Source organism: Phascolarctos cinereus, unplaced genomic scaffold (assembly GCF_003287225.1).
Source record: "Phascolarctos cinereus isolate Bilbo 61053 unplaced genomic scaffold, phaCin_HiC Scaffold_8;HRSCAF=390, whole genome shotgun sequence".
NCBI classification, from domain to species: Eukaryota; Metazoa; Chordata; class Mammalia; order Diprotodontia; family Phascolarctidae; genus Phascolarctos; species Phascolarctos cinereus.
The window spans coordinates 60,563,660-60,583,723 of record NW_027556291.1 but is presented as its reverse complement, the minus strand read 5'-3'; the positions used below and the strand labels follow the sequence as shown (position 1 = coordinate 60,583,723).

At 41.9% G+C, this 20,064-nt stretch overlaps 1 protein-coding gene across 1 annotated transcript in view; it reads right to left on the bottom strand.

Moving 5' to 3' along the window:
- Positions 1-20,064, bottom strand: part of TBC1D8B (TBC1 domain family member 8B) — a 108,849-nt gene that overhangs the window by 48,726 nt on the left and 40,059 nt on the right. The window contains 1 exon segment of the mRNA XM_020967287.2: positions 103-221. Within this exon segment, the coding sequence (XP_020822946.1) occupies positions 103-221 (119 nt within the window).

Sequence of the window (20,064 nt, the reverse complement as noted above, 5' to 3'; positions counted from 1 at the left end):
TCATAGTCAAGGCTACCTGGGAGCCCCATACAGAGGCTGCTGACTCCATTCAGCACTAGGATTGTAGCCTTTCTGCTATTAAGAGGACTACATGGCACTTACTCTTATCTTTCCATGCACAAAACTAGTAATATCTTCATTTGAGTCAAACACAGATAAGGTCTTCATGACATTTTGTTCCAACCACTCCCAGTGCTTGTAGATTTCTTCTCTGCTGGCTCCTGATTGAAAACACGAGAGAGTGACAAAGACATCAAACTCCACATCATTATTCCTTTACACTTTTGCCATATAGTGTATACCATTCACTTGCATCCAGCTGAATTCTAATTACCTTTAAGTACCTTCAAAAGGTGACAGTAACAGTAAGTATGGAAGTACCAAGCTTAGCATCCATTTCACCTGGGTACATATGAAGGTAGTTTTACCACCATTAACATTTTTCTAGTAGAAATGTAAAGTACCACAACTTGGAAAAAAAAAAAGAGTTCACAAGCAAGGCTATTGTAAAAATCTGGAAAGCATAAAGCCAGTATTAATAATAATAATGACAACTAGCATTTATATAGCACATTAAGGTTTGCCATGTGCTCTATAGATTTTATCTCATTTCGTCCTCACAATAACCCTGGGAGATAGGTGTTATTATTATCCCCATTTTACAGTTGAGGAAACTGAGGCAAACAGTTTGCTCAGGGTCACACAGCTAGTAAGTGTCTGTGGTCACACTGAAATTCAGAATTTCCTGACTCCAGGCCTGATGCTCTGTCCACCACAGCAGCAGCAAGCTCCTTGGTATTCAACACCTATCATCATTAGTATCTATTTTAGGGAGTGAGAAGGAGGTCGGGACACAAATACATACTGCTATCCTTTGTTTTCAAAGACAGCATTATTTGAACTGATGCAAAGTGAAGGGAGCAGAACCAGGAGAACATCATACACAGTAACAGAAATATTGCATGATGATCAATGATGACTTTGCAATTCTCAGCAATACAATGATCCATGACTACTCCAATGGACCCACAATGAAGAATACTATCCACCTCCAGAGAAAGAACTGATGGGAGTCTGAATACAGATTGAAGCATACTCTTTTTGACTTTCTATATTTTTAATGGTTTTTTTTCAGTCAGTGTTTTCTTTCACAACATGACTAATATGGAAAAACATTTTGCATGACTGCACATGTATAACCTATATCAAACTGCCTGCCTTCTCAATTTGGGGGTAGGGAGGGAGAGAATTTAGAATTCAAGTTTAAAAAATGAATGTTTAAAATGGTTTTCATACATAATTGGAAAAAACGAGATATTTAAAACAAAGATAACATTACTAATAAGGTATCCTAATGCCTCATTAGAAATTAAACTCCTGTTTCATTCTCTTTTGGTATCCTCAGAGCCTTACGTAGCGCCTGGCACACAGTAGGCGCTTAATAAATATTTGTTGATTGATAATGGCTAAGAACTATGTGTGCTAGGGTGTGGAAAGGATCAATACAATCAACAATGAACACTTAGGCACTTTTTAAAAAAGTACAGATTTTGAGAATCTACCAATCTCTGCAACCCCTGGAATCTCAGAGCCAGAGGGACCTCAGAGGTGGCCCAGTCCACTTTTGGACAGCTGTCATGGATAGGAAGTTTTTCTTTATGTTGAATGGCTGTTTGCCTCTCTGCAGTTGATGCTAATTGTTTCCATTAGTTTACCCTCTAGAGACACTCCCACCCAACAGCCCTTCCAGTACTTGAAGGGAGCTGCCATATCCCCCTAGTTCTCCTCTTCTCTAGTCTAACCCTCTCCAGTCCCTTTAACCAGGCCTCAGAGGTAATGGCCTTTAGTCCTCGCAATGTCCTGACTGCCCTTTTTCTGAACATGTTCCACTTTGTCTATACATTTCCTAAGGTGTACAATCTAGAACCAAACAGAGGACTCCCAGATAGAGTCTAGCCAAGGGAAAAGATAGTGAAACAGCTGCCTCTTTGATTTGGGGCACTATGCTGCTTTTAACATACACCAGGAGAGTACTGGCATCGTCTGTGGCTAAAAGTACAATGCCAAGGGTGGACTCTTGGAGTTTTCCATTAGAGACTGCCTTCCAAGAAGCCATTGATCCATTAGTGATTATTCTTTGGGTCTAGCCATCCAACCAGTTTCAAATACACCCGACTGCACTATTGCTTAGCTCCCATCTCTTCATATCATCCATAAGAATTGAACAAGAGGTTGTCAAACATTTTGCCAAAATCCAGAAACTCTCCAGGAATTCTCTATCTAAAGTGTTCCCTTGACTTACCAGCTCAAAAAAGAAATGAGATTTAGTCTGGCATGACCTGTTCTTGATGAACCCAGGAGGGCTTTTAGTAATCACAGATTCCTTTTCTAAATGCTCACAAACCAGCCATTAATAAGACATTTTAGAGTTTCACCAGGAACTGAAGTTCACTAGGCCATAGCCTGCAGGCCCCTCTTCTGAAAGTCAAGACATTTACCTGTCTCAAATGCTATGGCATCTCTCCCATTTCCCTCCATCTTTTAAAGATCAGTAAGAGTAAGGGGCAGCCAGGTGGCGCAGTGGATAGAATTCTGGCCTTGGAGTCAGGAGGACATGAGTTCAAATCCAGTCTCAGACACATGATACCTACTAGCTATGTGACCCTGGGCAAATCACTTAACCCCAATTGCCTCACCAAAAAAAAAGCAAAAAAAAAAAATGAGATCAGTAAGAGTAATAGCAATCATATGTCAGTTCTTTGAGTAGCAGAGGACTTTTTGTCAAGGCCCACACACCCTTTAATCATGGTCAAATCAATCAGAATATTATTGGGGAGAAGAGTGACAGAAGCAATGACACAGAGGGAGAGAGTAACTGAGTCTTTCCACTGACTCTGGAAGCACTGGGTTCAAGGTCAGGCCCAGTGTAGAGGATGGCAGGGTTGGGGGAAGTGGGGATGTTGGGGGAAAGAGAGAAAGGAAAAGTATTCAGTCCCATGCTTCTCCAGAATCTTCCCAGCCCTAATTGAACAAGGTTTCTTTTCTTTTTCTTTTTTAGAAAGAGTGTTTTTCCTCCTATTCCTCATCTTGGTTCTTTAAGGGGGGTTGGGAGGGAGGAGGTGTGGCTGTCATCATTTCTAAAGCCATGGGTGGTAACTGTTACAGAAATCAATGTGCTCCCTCCAGACAGACACAGAGAGAGATTTAATGCAGTGCAAAGCACAGGCGAGAGTCATTATCAGTCTCAGCACCCAGACTGCCTCAGAGTAGCTCTGGTGGGAGGAGATGGCTGTGAGAGCATGATACTCTGGGAGTACACAGGAGCCAAATGGAATCCTCTTGGAAGACGATGGCTCCTACAAGCCATCTCTCCAGGACACAGGCACCCCTAACTTCAATGTGGGGTTTAGTTATAATTGTTCTTCTGATGTTTGTGGTTTAGAGCTAGGGGTTAGTTTTGGTTTGTTTTTGGCTGATAGAGCCATACTAAATTTTCACAGGCATCAAATCCATAGGAAGTCCTCTCTACCCACAAAAGGGAAAATTATTAGACATGGCTGTCCCTCTGAGCCTGGAGAAATCCTCCTCCCTCCTAAAAGATAGTCATGAAAGGCCCTGGGGATGAGTTGATGCAGTCCAGAGTAGCTTCCTTGGTATCTTCAGATTCAGATGTGCAACTGGGGTGAGGAGAGAACAGGGAAGATGGAAAAGGTAAGGGTGGGACAGGGTCAGCTAGTAGCAGTCCAACATGCACATCCCAGCCAGTCCCCATGAGTCACCTCCAGCTCTACCTGGGCTGGGGGCCACAGGGACACTCGCTGCAGGACTGAGATCAGTCAGACTAGGGTCCCTACCTTTGAGCACGCGGGCACCGGTGCAGGCACAGTACCCAACAATCCAGGCAACTTGATCTCATTGAGAGGACTCTTAGCTAGGGATTCTTACCATGGCCCCAACTTATCTCCTGTTTCAACTCCTTATTAACTATTTTTGTCCTATCCTTCCCAAAGAGCTGCTCTGCTAAAACCTGGGGTGCGTAACAAAAGACACCTAACTTCCTTGCCTTTTCTACCATGAAATTTGGCCCCCTAACGTTCCTGTTATTTCTACTTCAACAACAGCTATTCTTCCTTGTCACCACTTTGTGACTTTTGAAGGACAAAAACATCCATCATTAAATCATGAATTTACCAGCTGCTGTGCTTTGGACAGAAAGAGAGTTCCAGCAGATGTCCCCATTACCGCGGCATCATGGCTTCATACCAGAATTGGGATGTTTTGAGTCTCAAATGCCTTGTGTAAATTCTGCCTTCTTTTCAAGTGGTCTAGAGTTTCTACCATGAAAATCTTGCTTCTATTCTCCTCTTTGCTTCCTGATCCCACCCAAATCCTCTCTACCTTGTTCTCCTTCAACTTGGGTTCCTGGGCTCCTCACATGAATCTATCTCCTCACAACACCCCCTCCTCAGCCCTTACCTTACCTGCTCTTTTGGATAAAGAATACCCTTCCAGAGGGCACCTTAAAGGCATGGCGCAGTGGACAGAGAGCCGGCCTTGGAGCCAGCTAGACCCAGACCCAGTCACGTCCCACCTCCTATGCATCCTGACGGTGTGACCCTGGTCAAGTCACTTAACCTAGTAATGCTCCAATCAGCTCTTTCAGACTACAAGCTGCAGAGAAGGTACCAATCTGCATTGGTAGAGAGAGTTTTCTCACCTGGGAGTTCCCTAAGCCAATGAAATCACGGGTCCAGCCTCATTCCTCTCCCCTTCCAGAGCCCTATTTCCAAATCACGAGTCTCACCAAGTCTCAGTGACACAAATCAAGTCAAAGGTGCTCGCTTGCACTGAATTCTGGTTCTCCCTGGTTATTGTCCATACTGTGCATATCAGTATATAGAAGCTGTGGGTTTTATTCCCAATACATAGTGGCAGTTTTCTTCCTCCCCTTTCCTTTTCAGTTGAAAACGCTCTCAATCAGATTCACAAGACTCTAGGCAGATAGGCTTTTAATAAGCCTTTGCAAAGCGTACTCTATCTACCTGGCCAAGAGCCCGTCATACCTTTATTTTAAGCTGTGGTCCAGAAACCCTAATCTAATTCTCAGACACCTTCACTTTCCAAATCTGCTTCTCCCTTCTGACTCCTCTACCTTCAATCAGCGGTAGGAATGAAAACACTATCTGTCCCCTATGGTCTTCAATTTGGTGCCCAGCACGCTGTAAACCTTTGCAATGCTTTTTAGGTTCCTTCTCACTCGAACATTTGTTCCCATATGAATCGCCCAGAGTGGGGAGCTGTCATCGGGTTAGAATTCTGCCTACATTAGTCAGCCTCTGCTCAGAGAGTCACCCCTTCCTTTACCACACAATGTGGAAAAGCAGAGCATGAATTGGAAAAGGGAGAGAGCCCTGGGGGATGTTTTTCAGCATCCTTGGCTGAATCTGTTTCATTTTTTAAAAAATTAAGAAACTATATTTCACTTACCACTGTCAAGGAAAGGCATTCACATATGAAATGGAGAACAAGAGAAAAGAAAAACAAAAACCTACAAAAAAGAAAGTTCCAAATGATTGGAAAAGCTTCTACAGAGTAGCAAAGGGGCTACCAAACTGGTCTGGGCTCAGCTCAGAGGCCCCTGGGAAGGCCTCCTCCTTCCTACCACCTCCCTCACCTGCCCATGTGCTAGGGCCCCTCCCTCTTGCCTTGTATACCTCATGCATTGACTTTTCTGTATTCATGTTGTCTGCATCCTCTGCCCCCTTCCTCTCAACCTCCTACCCCACAGGAGAATGTAAGCTCAAGAACATAGACTGTCTTGGATTTGGCCTGCTCTGTACCTGGTGCCTAGTACGGCACTTAACAAATTCCTGAATTAAAAAAAAAAGAAGAGGAAGAGGAGGGAGGGAAGGAAAAAAGGAAGGAAGAGAGAGGAAGGAAGGAGGGAGGAAGAGAAAGAGAAAGAGAGAGAGAAAGAAAGGAAGGACAGAAGGAAGGGAAGGAGGAAAGGAGAAAGGAAAGAAGGTAGGAAGGAAAATAGAAAGAAGGAAAGAAAGAAGAAAGAAGAAAGAAAGAAGAAAGAAGAAAGGAAGAGAGAAAGAAAGAAAGAAAGAAAGAAAGAAAGAAAGAAAGAAAGAAAGAAAGAAAGAAAGAAGAAAGAAAGAAAGAAAGAAAGAAAGAAAAGGAGGAAGGAAGGAAGACTGGCTTTATAGTCAGGAAGACCTGGGTCTGAGCCCTGCTACTGTCCCATACACTGGGTGGATGAAACCCCACAAGCTACTTAATTTCTCAGTGCTCAATACAACTCTCTACAATTACTAACCCACAGCCAGCTGCTGATCTGCCCTTGTGGAGCTTTCCTTGCTGGGTGCTTCCCTACAGTGAAATCACAGGCCTGGCCACCTCCACCACCACCCCTCAAATCCCTGTACCTAGAATACTCTTGTATTTATAGATGATTCACACAAAACAAAGTGAAACCATGCTGTATCTGTACTGCCCCACCCATGGAAAAGGCATTTCTTGACCAATCTGATGAGGTGTTGTTATTTGTGACATGATGGCTAAGTAGTCTAAGGATGCCAAACTAAAAAGGCACAAAATCTTTCCTAAAATGGGTGTTTTGATTTTCACATGGAGTCCTGGGTTCAAATTCCATATCTGACATATAATCTACAGCCTGGTTTCATCAAGGAAAAGGGATTCCTTTTTTGATAGGTACTAGACTGGTACGTCTGGGGAATACTGTACCTAGACTTCAGCAATGTATTAGCCAATCACTTGATCAGTAAGCATCCAACAGGTGGTGACTAGGTGCCAGGCACTGGGTGAAGCACTAGGGCTTCGGAGGCAAAAGTGAAATAGTTTCTGCCCTCAAGAAGCATACATTCCAATGGAGGAGACAATAGCTTTTTCATGCTATCCTTGTGGGTAAGAAGGAGAGATGTGGGCTAGACAATAGTATAATTTAAGTCGATTTAGAGTGGCCAGCCTTTGGAAGGAAGACAAGTTGTGAAACGGGGCCTCCATCTGATCATCTGACTATGTGCCTTCCTTGCACGTGCCTCCAGCCCTTTGTTAGGAAGAGGAGTGTCACCCTCCACTCAATGATAAACATTCTCACACCTGATCTTACCTTCACATCTGAGCGACTCTGAACTCCTGTCGATCATTATCTAAAACCTATTCCCCACTCCCCACTGCCGGATTCCTCCTCCCTACCCCCAACCCTCATACTCCAAAGTTTCAATCAAACCACCCAGCCCTTCTACTGTGCCCTCTGAAATGCCTGTTCCATATGCAACAAACTTCCCTTTGTCTTAAATCTTTCCTTCCCTCACTTCTTCCATCTGCTCTTACTGAAACCTGACTCCCCACTGCTAACACAGCCACCCTTTCCAGTACTGGCTGCACCTTCACTCATTCCCCTCTGCTCACTGGTCAAGGTCGGGGAGTTGGAATATTCTTTGCTCCCCATTGCCACTTTCAGGTTTTCCCCCTACCCCTCTTTCTTTTTTTAAAATTAATTTATTTTGATTTATCAACAATCACTTCCATATGCTTTTGAGTTTAAAATTTTTCTTCCCCTCCCTCCCTCCCTCCCTTCCTCCCCAAGATGCTGCACAATCTGATACAGGCTATACATAGACATTCCTATTAAACATATTTTCACATCAGTGATGTTGTAAGTAAGAATTAGAACCAATAGGGGGGAACCACCAGAAAGAGGAAACAAAACACAACAGAAGAAAAAAAATAGCAAATAGTATGCTTCTATCTGCATTCAAACTACATAGTTCTTTCTTCTTTATGGATGGATAGCATTTTCCATCACCAGGCCTTTGGAGATATCTTAGATACTTGTATTTCTGAGAAGGGTTAAGTTTACGAATATTAATCATCGTACAATGTGGCTGTTATTGTGTACAGCATTCTCTTGGTTCTGCTCACTTCACTTAGCATCAGACCATACAAGTCTTTCCAGGTTTTTCTGAAGTCAGCCTGTTCATCATTTCTTATAACGCAATAGTATTCCATTACATTCATATACCACAACTTGTTCAGCCATTCCCCAATTGATGGGCATCCCCTCAATTTCCAATTCTTTGCCACCACAAAAAGAGCTGCTATAAATATTTTTTGTACATGTGGGTCCTTTTCCCATTTGTATGATCTCTCTGGGATATAGCCCTAGAAGTGCTATTGCTGGGTCAAAGGGTATGTACATTTTTATAGCCCTTTGGGCATAGTTCCAAATTGTTCTCCAAAATGGCTGGATCATTTCACAACTCCACCAACAACGCATTAGTGTTCCAATTTTCCCACATCTTCTCCAACATTTATCATTTTCCTGTTTTGTCATGTTGGCCAATCTGATAGGGGTGATGTGGTACCTCAGAGTTGTTTTGATTTGCATTTCTCTAATTAGTAGTGATTTAGAGCATATTTTCATATGACTATAGATGGCTTTAATTTCTTTATCTGAGAACTGCCTGTTCATATCCTTTAACCATTTATCAATTGCCTGCCCCTCTTTCTTTGAAGTTCATGCCATTCATATCTCCCACCCAATCAAAATCCTGGTAGCTATTGTCTGCAGAATCCTAGGTCATTCCCCTTCCTTCCTCAAGGAATTTGGTACCTGGCTCACAATTTTTCTCTACTCCCCAACTCCTGCCCTCATACTATGGGACTTCAACATATTACATTGATTCTTCCTCAAATACCCCATATCTTCCAGCTCCTCAACCTATTTACTTCCCATGAGCTACTTCTCCACCCCATCCCACCTCATCCATAAAGATGGTCATACCTTGATCTTGCCATCACCTACAAATGAACCATCTCCACATTCAAGAATTCTGAAATCCTCTTAGCCAATCAAAAATGTATCAACTTTTCACCTCTCCCTCTGCCTTTCCTTAAATAACCCTACTCTTTGTCCGCACTGTGACCTCTAATCCCTTGACCCCTTAATTCTCTCTGGGCCATCTCCCCTACATTAACTACCCTCTGGTCTTTCCTCATCTTGACCCCTTAGTGAATCAACTGCCACCTTCACTCTTACACATATGCTGCTGAATGAAGATGGAGAAAATTGCATAACCCTTCTGATTGGGTCCACTACCAATTTATGTTACACAACCTTAACTGGGCCTTCACTGCTGCTAGGCAATCCTACTCTAACTCCCTTATCAACTCCCACTCTCCACAGCAGTCCTTCCAAACCTTCTCATTCCTCCTCAGACCTCCCATGGCTTCCCACCCCCAACTCTCTCAGCCGAGAACCTTGTCTCATATTTTATGGATAAAATCAAGGCCCTTCAGCTATGAGCTCCCTCTTCTTCCCTCTTTCTCATCTGCTATCACTCAGGTGCCTTCTACCACTCTGTCCTTCATCCCTGAATCACATGATGAAGTGGCCTTATTCCTTATCAAAGTGAACCCCTCTACTTGTTCAAGTGGTCCCATTCCATCCCATCTCCTCCAGTAGATTGTCCCCTCTGTCATCCCTACTCTCTTATCCTCAATCTCTTCCTCTCTACTTGCTCATTTCCTACTGTCTATCTGCTCCTTCCATCCTTGACCTCATCCTATATCTCTTCTGCCCTTTGTAGCTAAACTCCTCAAGAAAACTGTCTACAATAGGAGCCTCCACTTTCTCTCCTCTCACTGTCTTCTTAACCCCTTACAATTCGGCTTCTAACATTATCGCTCCACCAAAACTGCTCCCTCCAAAGTTACCAATGATCTCTTAGTTGCCAAATCCAATGGCCTTGGATTCTCCTTGACCTCTCCGCAGCCTTGGACACTGTGGCTTACTCTCTTCTCTCTAGGTTTTCAGGGCATCCCTCTCTCCCGGTTTTCCTCCTACCTCTCTGACTGCTCCTTCTCTATCTCCTTTACTGAATCCTCCTTCAGATCACACCCTCTAACCATAGGTGTCCCTAAGGCTTCTGTCTTAGGCCCTCTTCTCTTCTCCCTCTAGACTACTTCATTTGATGACCTCATCAGCTCCTATGGATTTAATGACCATCTTTATGCTGATGATTCTCAAATCTACCTATCATACCCCAAACTCTCTGCTGACCTCCAATCTCACATCTCCAACTGCCATTCAGACATCTCCAACTGGATGTCCAGAAGAGATCTTAAACTCAATATGTCTAAAACTGAACTCATCTTTTCCCCTAAATTCTCCCCCCCACTCCAACCTTCCCTATTACCTCAGGCTCACAACCTAGGTAGTCATCCTGGACTCCTCACTATCTTTCACCCCTCAGATCTAAGCCCTGTAGATTTCACCTTTGCAATATCTCTCAAATATACTTCCTTCTCTCCTCTGACACTACCCCTACCCTGGTGCCCGCCCTTATTACCTCACACCTGGACTATTGCAATAGCCTGCTTAGGGGCCGGGGACTGCCTACCTCAAGTCTCTCCCTAATCCAATCCATCCTCTATTCAATCACCAAAATGATTTTCTAAAGCTCAGCTAATCATAATGTCACCATTCCCCTCGCCCCAACTCAGTAAACTCCAGTGGCTCCCTATTACCTCCAGCATCAAATACAAAATGCTTTGTTTGGCATTCAAAGCCCTTCATAACCTGACTCCCTCTTACCATTCCAGTCTTCTTAAATCTTACTTCCCACCAGGTACTCTTTGATCCAGAGGCACTGGCCTCCTGGTTATTCCACAAACAGTTCTGGGCATTCTCTCTGGCTGTCTCCCATACCTGGAACACTCTCCTTCCTCCATTCTGACTACTGACCTCTGTCAGTTATTTGCTATTTATCCTGTATATAGGTTGTTTGTACATATTTGCCTGTGTATTGTCTCCCTCATTAAATTATAAGCTCCTTGAGGGCAGGGGCTATCTTTTGCCTCTTTTGTATCCCTAGAACTTGGCATAGTACTTGGCACGGAGCTTAATAAGGCAACTGGGATTAAGTGACTTGCCCAGGGGTCACACAGCTAGTACGTGTCAAATGTTTGGTCTGAGGCTGGATTTGAACTCAGGTCCTCCTGACTCCAGGGCTGGTGCTCTATCCACTGCTCCACCTAGCTGCCCCCAGAGCTTAATAAATGTTTACTGATTGACCGATTGGCCAGTCCCAAATACTAGTCATTAATAACTCAGTCAACTTAGAGATTTCTACTCCCAGGAACATGCCCTGGGTCCTAGGCTTTAAACTATTTTTATTGATGACTTTGATGGAGGCATAGATGACATAGTATCTAATTTATAGATGACATAAAGCTGGGAGGGATAGCTAACACAGTGGAAGAGTCAGACTCCAACAAAATTGCAACAAGTGAAAGTTGATGGGCAAAATCTAAGATGCCATCCAATAGAGATTAAATATAAAGTTCTACCTTTGGGTTAAAAAAGTCAACTTCATCCATATAACAAGGGGACTAGGGTGGTGGTTCTTACATTTCAGTATTCTTTGCTATGAGGAACAGCAGCACAGTGAACATTTAGGCTGTGATACTATGGGACAGTCAGGAGACACATGCCTCCAAAAAGAACGTCTGGTTGTGTGGAGTTCTCAGTAAGATTTAACATGTTTTGAAGTTAGTACGTTTGTGTAACAGAAAAATTGGGCTTATTTTGCCAATATTATGCCTACTGTAGTGCAGCACATGCTAGGTAAGTAATATTGATACTAAACAATTGATAAATGTTCCTTTATTTGCAAAAACATCCAAAATGTCATGTAACAGCAATTAATTAGGGGTTTTAGTGGATAGTGAGCTGAATAAGTCAACCATGTGATAGAGTACTTGGCAAAACTAATACAACTTTAGGATGCATTAAGGTAGGCATGATGCTTCAGTCCTAGAAAGGCCAGGAAAGGAAAGTTGTGCTGCATCCTGATCTGGTCAGGACACATCTGAAGGACTGTGGACAGTTCTAGACAGCAGATTTTAGGAGGGACACTAACAAACTGGAGAATGCCAGAGGAAAACAACCAGGATTTTTAAAAAACAAATAAATGTATTCATTCATTTTGCATGTATTTATAATGTCACTCCTACTCCCACACCAACTGAACTAAAAAAAGAAAAGAAAACCCTCATTATGAACATGCAGAGTCCAGCAAAACAAATTCCCACATTGACTATAGTAAAAAATGTATATTACTCCCTGCATTTTAAATTTATCACTTCTCTGGCAAGAGGTGAGGGATATGTTTCATCTTTAGTCTTCTGGATATTATCTCTGCAGTGATCAGAAGCCTAGTCTTTTTTTTTTAAAATAATTTTATTTTTTTCCAATTACATGTAAAAACAATTTTTAGCATTCACTTTCAAAAATTCCGAGTCCAAATTATCTCCCTCCCTCCCTTCCTCCTTCCCTGAGAAGGTAAGCAATTTGACATATGTTATATATGTGCAATCATGCAAAACATATTTCTATGTTAGTCATGTTGTGAAAGAAAACACAGGCCAAAAAAGAAACATGAAAAAGATAAAGAAAGCCAAAATATTATGCTTCGATTTGCATTCAGACTCCATCAGTTCTTTCTCTGGAGATGGAGAGCATTTTTTATCCTAAGGCTTTTGGAATTGTCTTAGATCATTGCACTGTTGAGAAGAGCTAAGTCTATCATATTTAATCATCTCACAATGTTGTTGTTGCTGTGTACAATGTTCTCCTGGTTCTGCTCACTTCACTTTGCATCAGTTCATATACATTTTTTCCAGTTTTTTCTGAAGTCATCCTGCTCGTCATTCCTTATGGCACAATAACATTCCATTACAATCATGTATCACAACTTGTTCAGCTGTTCCCCAATTGATGGACATCCCCTCAATTTCCAAAGAATTCTAAAGTCTTTCAAAGCCAACAGGATCTTAAGGGGTCTTGAGACCAGGCCATGTGGTGATCTGATGAATGAGCTAGTGACTTTTAACTGACAGAAAAGATAATGGGATGGGGAAGGAGGATAATAAGAGTCTTCAAGCACTTGAAAGACTGCCATGTGGAAGATGAATGTATTAAACTACAGAGAGATATAGGGATTAAACTTTAGGGAGAAGTTGCAAAGAGGTTTAATGTAAGAAAAGTCTTCTTAGAGCTCTGCAAAAGTGGCCTAGGCTGCCTTGGGAGGCAGTGGGTTCCCCCTGACCTGGAGTTTTCAAGTGAAGGCCACACAACCACTTCTTGTTGTATTCTTGGTCAAGTAGGGGTTGTTTCTCGTGTAGATTCAATTAACATTATGAAGCATCTACTACGTATAAAGCACTCTGGTGCTCGGGATATAAAAGACAAAATGAGACAGCCTTGCTCTCAGGGAGCTAACAAATATGTAGGGATACAATATCTACATAGAGAAATCAATGGGAGGTAATTTGGAGAGAGCACAAAAAAACTGATGAAATTTGGGAATAATGATAATAGCTAGCATTTATAAAATACTCAAAGGGATTTACAAGTATTATCTCATTTTATCCTCACAACAAGCCTGTTAGGTAGGTGCTATTATTATTATTATTCCCATTCTATAGATGTGGAAACTGAAGTGAATAGAGGTTTGGTGACTTGCCCAGAATCACACAAGCTAGTAAGTAAGGCTGGATTTGAGTTCAGGTCTTACTGACTCCAAGTCCAGCATCTATCTGCTGTACTACTTGTGAAAACTTTACAGAAGAGATGGTACCTGAGACTTAAGTTGGGCCTTTAAAAGAAGAAAAAGACTCTGGCAGTGGGACTAAGGAGAAATGCATTCCAGGTATGGGGGGCAGCTTATACCAAAACACAAAGATGGGAAATGGAATGCTAAGTTTAGGTCCCTTCCACCTCCAGGATGGGTACTGTGTGATCTCAGACTTGTTAGGATTTACATTTCTTTGAGTAACTGACATTTCTTAGAGGGCACTGATAGAAGCAACAGGTAGAAGGTACAGAGAGGGAGCTATCAATTAAATATATAGAAAAAGTTCCCAAGAATTAAGAATTGCCCCAAAGTAGAGTGAGCTGCCTTAAGAGTTAGTGGGCTGCTCCTCAGTGGAGGCAATCCAGCAAAGACTTGACCACATGTCAGAGTGGGGTGGGGTGGGGGGGTGGAGAGGGAGAGGGAGGGAGAGAGGGAGAGAGAGACAGACAGAGAGAGACACAGAGAGAGTCAGACAGAGACAGAGAGACAGAGAGAGAGAGGACTCTTGTTGGTTTAGCTACAGGTTGGGCTAGGTGGCTCTAAGGCTCTTATGATTACTAGAGAATTTGAATCATATGGTTACTGACAACTCTTCCTCTTTTGACAACTGTCCTTACCTTTTGGTCACTGATGTATTAAAGAATGGTTTTTATTCTTATATATTTGAGTCAATTACATACAGATTTGGGTTGCTAGGCTTTCTAAAGTGACATTACTACAAAGATTTTTTTCCCCTACTCCATTTCTTTCCTTTTCACTCTGGATGCATTTCTTTTTGTTGCCTAGAAGCTTAATTTTATACAACAAAATTCATCTATCTCATCCTGTATAATTTCCTCTAAATCATAAATGTCTAATTTTTTTAACTTCCCCACAGTTAAAAGGTATAACATTCCATTACCCTGTCATTTTAAGATGATTTCTTAAACATTTAAATCATAGAGCTATTTAAAATTTATTATGGGGTATGAGATGTGGGTCTACTTCTATTTTTGCAAAACTGTTTTCCAATGTTGTCATTAAGTTTTGTCAAATCACATTTCATTTCCCGGTGTTTTGTGACCTTAGCTTTATAAAACGCTAGTCCACTGTGTATATTTGGTTCTTGATCATGATTACCCCATCTGTTCCACTGATCCTTTTAAAAATTCCTACCCAGTACAACAGTTTTCATGATTACTGATTTGTAAATAATTTGAGAGATCAGTTCCAGTTCCTCTTCCTTTTCCTCCCTCAATTTCCCTTGACAGTCTTGTCCTTTTGCTCTTCTTCCATGTGAGTTTTATTATCTTATCGACTGCCATAATTTATCTAAATCTCAATGTATTATGACTGACATGGCATGAAATCATTTATTTGAGGGAGTTGTCATCTTTATTATATTAACAGCCATTTACTTTGGATCTCTCTCAGAGTCTTCCTGCTCCCCATGCCTCTCCAAACTCCATACATTTGTTAAGTCTTTTGGAGCAATAATATTCCATTATAATCCGTGCACTACAATTTGTTCAGGAATTCTCCCTTAATGGGCACACATTTTGTTTCTAGATCTTTACTACCATGAGTATGAAATGATACAGAGGGAAGTCAGCAGAAATGGGAAAATAACATACACAATGACTATGTAAATGAAAAGAACAAAAAACGAATGCCAGGCTATTAGAATGACAAATCTTGCCTCAGGAGAAAAGAAGAAGGAATGAATGCATCTGCCTCCTTTCAAGGAAAGGAAGAGGACTGCGGGTGTTGGAATGCTGCCGAATTTGCTTTCAGACACCATGCTCTGTGCATGGGGGTTGGCTTAACTGTTTTTCCCCCTTTCAAAAGGGAGACTCATTTGGGTTCAAATCCTGCTTCTGACACCTGTATAACCTGTATAACCCTGGACAAGTCATTTAAACTCTCTGAACCTCAGCTTCTACATGTGTACAACCTGGGGCTTGGATTAGATGGTCTCTAAGATGCTTCCAGCTCTAAATCAAAGATTTAGACCTTAAGTAAGTCCCTTCCCCTCTCTGGGCCTCAGTTTCCTCCTCAGTAAAAGGAGGGGGTTAGACTGCACATTCTCCAAGGGTCCTGTCATCTATGAATCTGGAATCCTAGGAACTATTTCACCCTAGTCCCTTCAGCTCCCTAGTCTCCATTCCCTCCCTCATAACAGGAGGAGGTTGGACTCCACAGTCTCTGAGGGCCTTGTTGGTTATGAATCCAGGAGCCTATGGGTGATCTCATATCAGTCGCTTTAGTTTCCTCATTTGCAAAATTAGGTGGTTGGATCTGATGACCTTTAAGGGCCCTCCTAGGTCTAAATGTACAATCTACAACTCTTGTTTCAGCAAGAGAGAGTAATAGTAATGGGAGAAAGAAAAATTCTTGAGCAGGGCAATGGATATTTCAGCAGCAGTGAATAATGGCTCTAAGAACTTTATTAACTTACTGTGACAAGAAAGTTGTTACAATATAACTATACATATACTTATAATATACATAAGTGGGTGCCTAGGTATGCATTTATAATGCACCTATGGATGTCAGTTCATTTACAATGTGCCTATGTGTGCCTTTGTATTTACAATCTACACATGTGCATTAAGTCACATCAATAATCACTTATTAAGCACCTACTATGTGTCAGGCACTGTACTAAGCACTAAGAATACCAAAACAAACAAACAAAAAAAAGGTCCAAAATAGTCCTTGCCCTCAAGAAGCTCCCAGTCTGATGCATCTCGTATCTCCAACTACCTTTATGGACATCTTAACCTAGATGTCCCTTAAATTGAGAATGTTAAAAACTGAACTCAGTATCTTTCCTCCCAGACCTACCCCTCTTCCGAACTTCTTTATTACTGTCAGGGGAACCACCATCCTCCCAGTCTCCCAACTTAGGTGTCACCCTTGACCCCTTCTCTCTCACACCCCACCCCCATATCCGCTCTACTGCCAAGTTCCATCAATTCACCTGCATATCATCTCTTGAATATGTCTCCTTCTCTTCTCTGACACTGCCACTACTCTAGTACAGGCCTCATGCTTGTACTATTTATTTATTTATATTTAATTTTTTTTCTTCGGCAAGGCAAGTGACTTGCCCAGGGTCACACAGCTAGTAAGTGTCAAGTATCTGGTCTGAGATCGGATTTGAACTCAGGTCCTACTGACTCCAGGGCTGGTGCTCTGTCCACTGCGCCACCTAGCTGCCTCATATTTTATTTACTTATTTATTTATTTGTTTCGGTCATGCTTGTACCATTACAATAGCTTCTTTCCACTCCAGTCCATCCTTCACTCAGCTACCAAAGTGATCCTCCTAAAGCACATGTGTGATCATGTCACCTCCTCCCCATTATCTCCAGGATCAAATATAAAAATCCTATCTTAAAATCCTTCATAACTTGGCCCTTTCTTACCTTTCCAAGAACCTAGCACCCAGTAAAACTGGCTTCCTTGTTGATCAGAGCACAAAACATTCTGTCTCCCTATTCCATGCATTTTCAATGGCTGTTTTCCATGTCTGGAATGCCATGTCTTTGTCTCTGGCTCCTAGCTTTCCTGGCTTCCTTCAAGTCTCAGCTAAAATCCCTCCTTCTGCAGGAAGCCTTTCCCTGTCCCTTTTAATGCTAGTTGCTTCCTTCTGTGATTATCCCATTTATCCTGTCTATATCTTGTTTATACATAGTTGTTTGCATGTTATCTCCTCCATCAGACTGGCAGCTCCTTGACGGCAGGGATTATTTTTGCCTTTCTTTGTATTCCCAGTGCTCAGAACATGCCTGGTACATAGTAAATAAGCACCTAATAAATGCTTGTTGACTGACTGTACAAGTAGGTATGTATTTGTTGCTGTTCAGTTGTTTTCAGTCGCATCCAACTCTTAGTGACTCCATTTGGGGTATTCTTGGCCAAGACACTGGAGCGGTTTGCCATTTTCTTCTCCATCTCATTTTACGGATGAGCAAACTGAGGCAAACAGGGTGAAGTGACTTGCCTAGGGTCACACAGCTAGGAAGTGTCTGAGGCCAGATTTGAACTCAGGAAGATGAGTCTTCCTGACTACAAGTTGAGCACTCTATCCACTGCAGCACCACCTAGCTGCCCCCATAGGTACATATTTACCATATGCTTATGTGTGACTATATATTTAAAACATCCACAAATGTGCTTATATGTTTAAATATGCACAAGTATGCCCACATGTATATTTACATGCATAAGTGTGCCTGTACATTTCTATTATTCCTACATGCCCATATGTTTACATGTATACCCATATGTTTACAACATGCCCAAGTGAGCCCATATGCTTATAATGTACACAAGTGTGCCCAGATGTACATTTGTAATATGAACAAGTGTGCCTGTATGTTCACAATGTACACAAATGTACCTGTCTCTCTCTCCATATGCCCATATGTATGCATTTACAATGTGCCTGTGGATCTGTATATTTATAATGTGCCTCTGTGCATGTATGTATTTATAATGGTGCCAAAGTGTGTACATATTTACAATATACATAAGCATATACATACTTCATATATCTCTAGGACATGCTACCTCTTAAAGCAAGCTAGGTGACTGGTTAGAACAGGTTAATCTGGCATATTCACACAGGAACTTTAACATACACCCACACATCCAGCCGCCCACACACCCACCCACAGCCAAACACATGGTTTTCTACCTAATACAGCTGCCAAGCTCTGATATCCCTATTATATTTTCAAAAAGCAATTACTGGAGTCTTGTATAGCTCGGCTCCTTGATGGCAAGGGTTTGGTTTGGTTTGTTTTTTCCTCTCTGCTAAGTAGGTGTCTTTGGATGAAACAGTTTCTCAGGCAGAAGGGGGAGAGCAGTGAGAGCTGGGGATCTGAACAAAACAAGTGGGGGGGGGGGCTGTAAGCACTCCCTCCCTAAGAAGTCCATGCTTATTATGAAGGAGAAAGCATCAAATGTAGCTACATCAACTGAGAATGTCAGCTTACATTTCTATTTTGAGTAGTAACTGATCAGAAGTAATATTTGGGGAGTGGGGAGGCTTCTTCCTCTCTATCAATTCCAGATTAGAGCTGTACAAACAAAGACTTATTCAAAGAACAGTGGAAATGTGGCAAGCAATAATAGCTTTATGCAATTTGATGATATAGTTGTTTCTTATGCTGAAAAGAGGTCTGTCTCCTCACAGATGGAGGGGGTTCCTGTTTGTATTACTTAACTATGGGAAAGGGACCCATAATACACACAGACACATAGATGAACCAGCTGTTGCAATCTGATCCTAAATAAAGTTGTCCATTAAGCAACAAGGCCCATCTATCACTTTCTCCATCAGTATGGTGCTATAGCCCCTGGTTCTCCTAGTCCAGTTTTTGAGCATTTTGACGCATGTGGAAATTAATCCTGGCAAGCACCATTTTTTCCCTTAAAGAATCTTGCATTTTTGAAACAGGTCAAGCATACACATAATAGAGATCCATTAAAGGCAGTCCCCAAACCTGTTAGGACAGCCTGTTATGACTGCCATTTAAAAGCTGAAGGGGGCTTCCTGGATATGCTCATTTCTGGCTCTTTAGAAAGAAGGATAATGCCACTCAGTCAATGGGCCCTATCCCTCTTTGACTCCAGTTTATTCAGAGTAGGTAATGTACACGTTTCTTTTCCAGAAAAAAAAATGGCCAAAGAAGATAGATTTCTATATGGACAGATGTTAAACCTTTGTTACCAATTCGTCCATTAGGCTGGAGATGACACGTACCCTTTGCATCAGAAGGCTCATGACCACAAAGGCCAGATGCAGCATTGGGTTTAAAAAAGAGTCAGAAAGGAAGCAATCTGCCAGTCACACTGAAGAATGAAATAGCAAGCCCGAAAACAAGAGGCATATTTGTCTCTATGAAAGTTATACATTCTTCATCTACATGTATGAACTGCAGAAATTCATAGGTCATGTGCAGCTTGGAAAAGAACACCTACTCACAAAAGAAAACAAAGGAGTCTCACATTCAATTTTAAAAAGGGAAGGTAGAAATCTCAGAATCTAATTAGACCAATATGACAATGGCATAAAAAACTAAGCAACAGGCAGTCATTGTGGTTTGGATTTCAAAGCAAACAACTGAATATTGTTAGCTAAAAACCCTGGTGAACATTTTCCCCTGCTATACAGGTTATCATATAACAACAGGGCATCTCACTCTCTCTCTCTCACACACACTCTAAAGTTAAGTGAGCATGTATAAGAGATTCATTTGGCAGGTTCACATGTCAACCTCAATTCCAGTGCCTTCCCTCTGTTGAATGTTTCCTGTCGATCCCATATATAGCCTGTTTGTACAGAATTTGTTTGCTTGTTGTCTCTACCATTAGATTGTGAGCCCCTTGGGGGGCAGGGATTGTC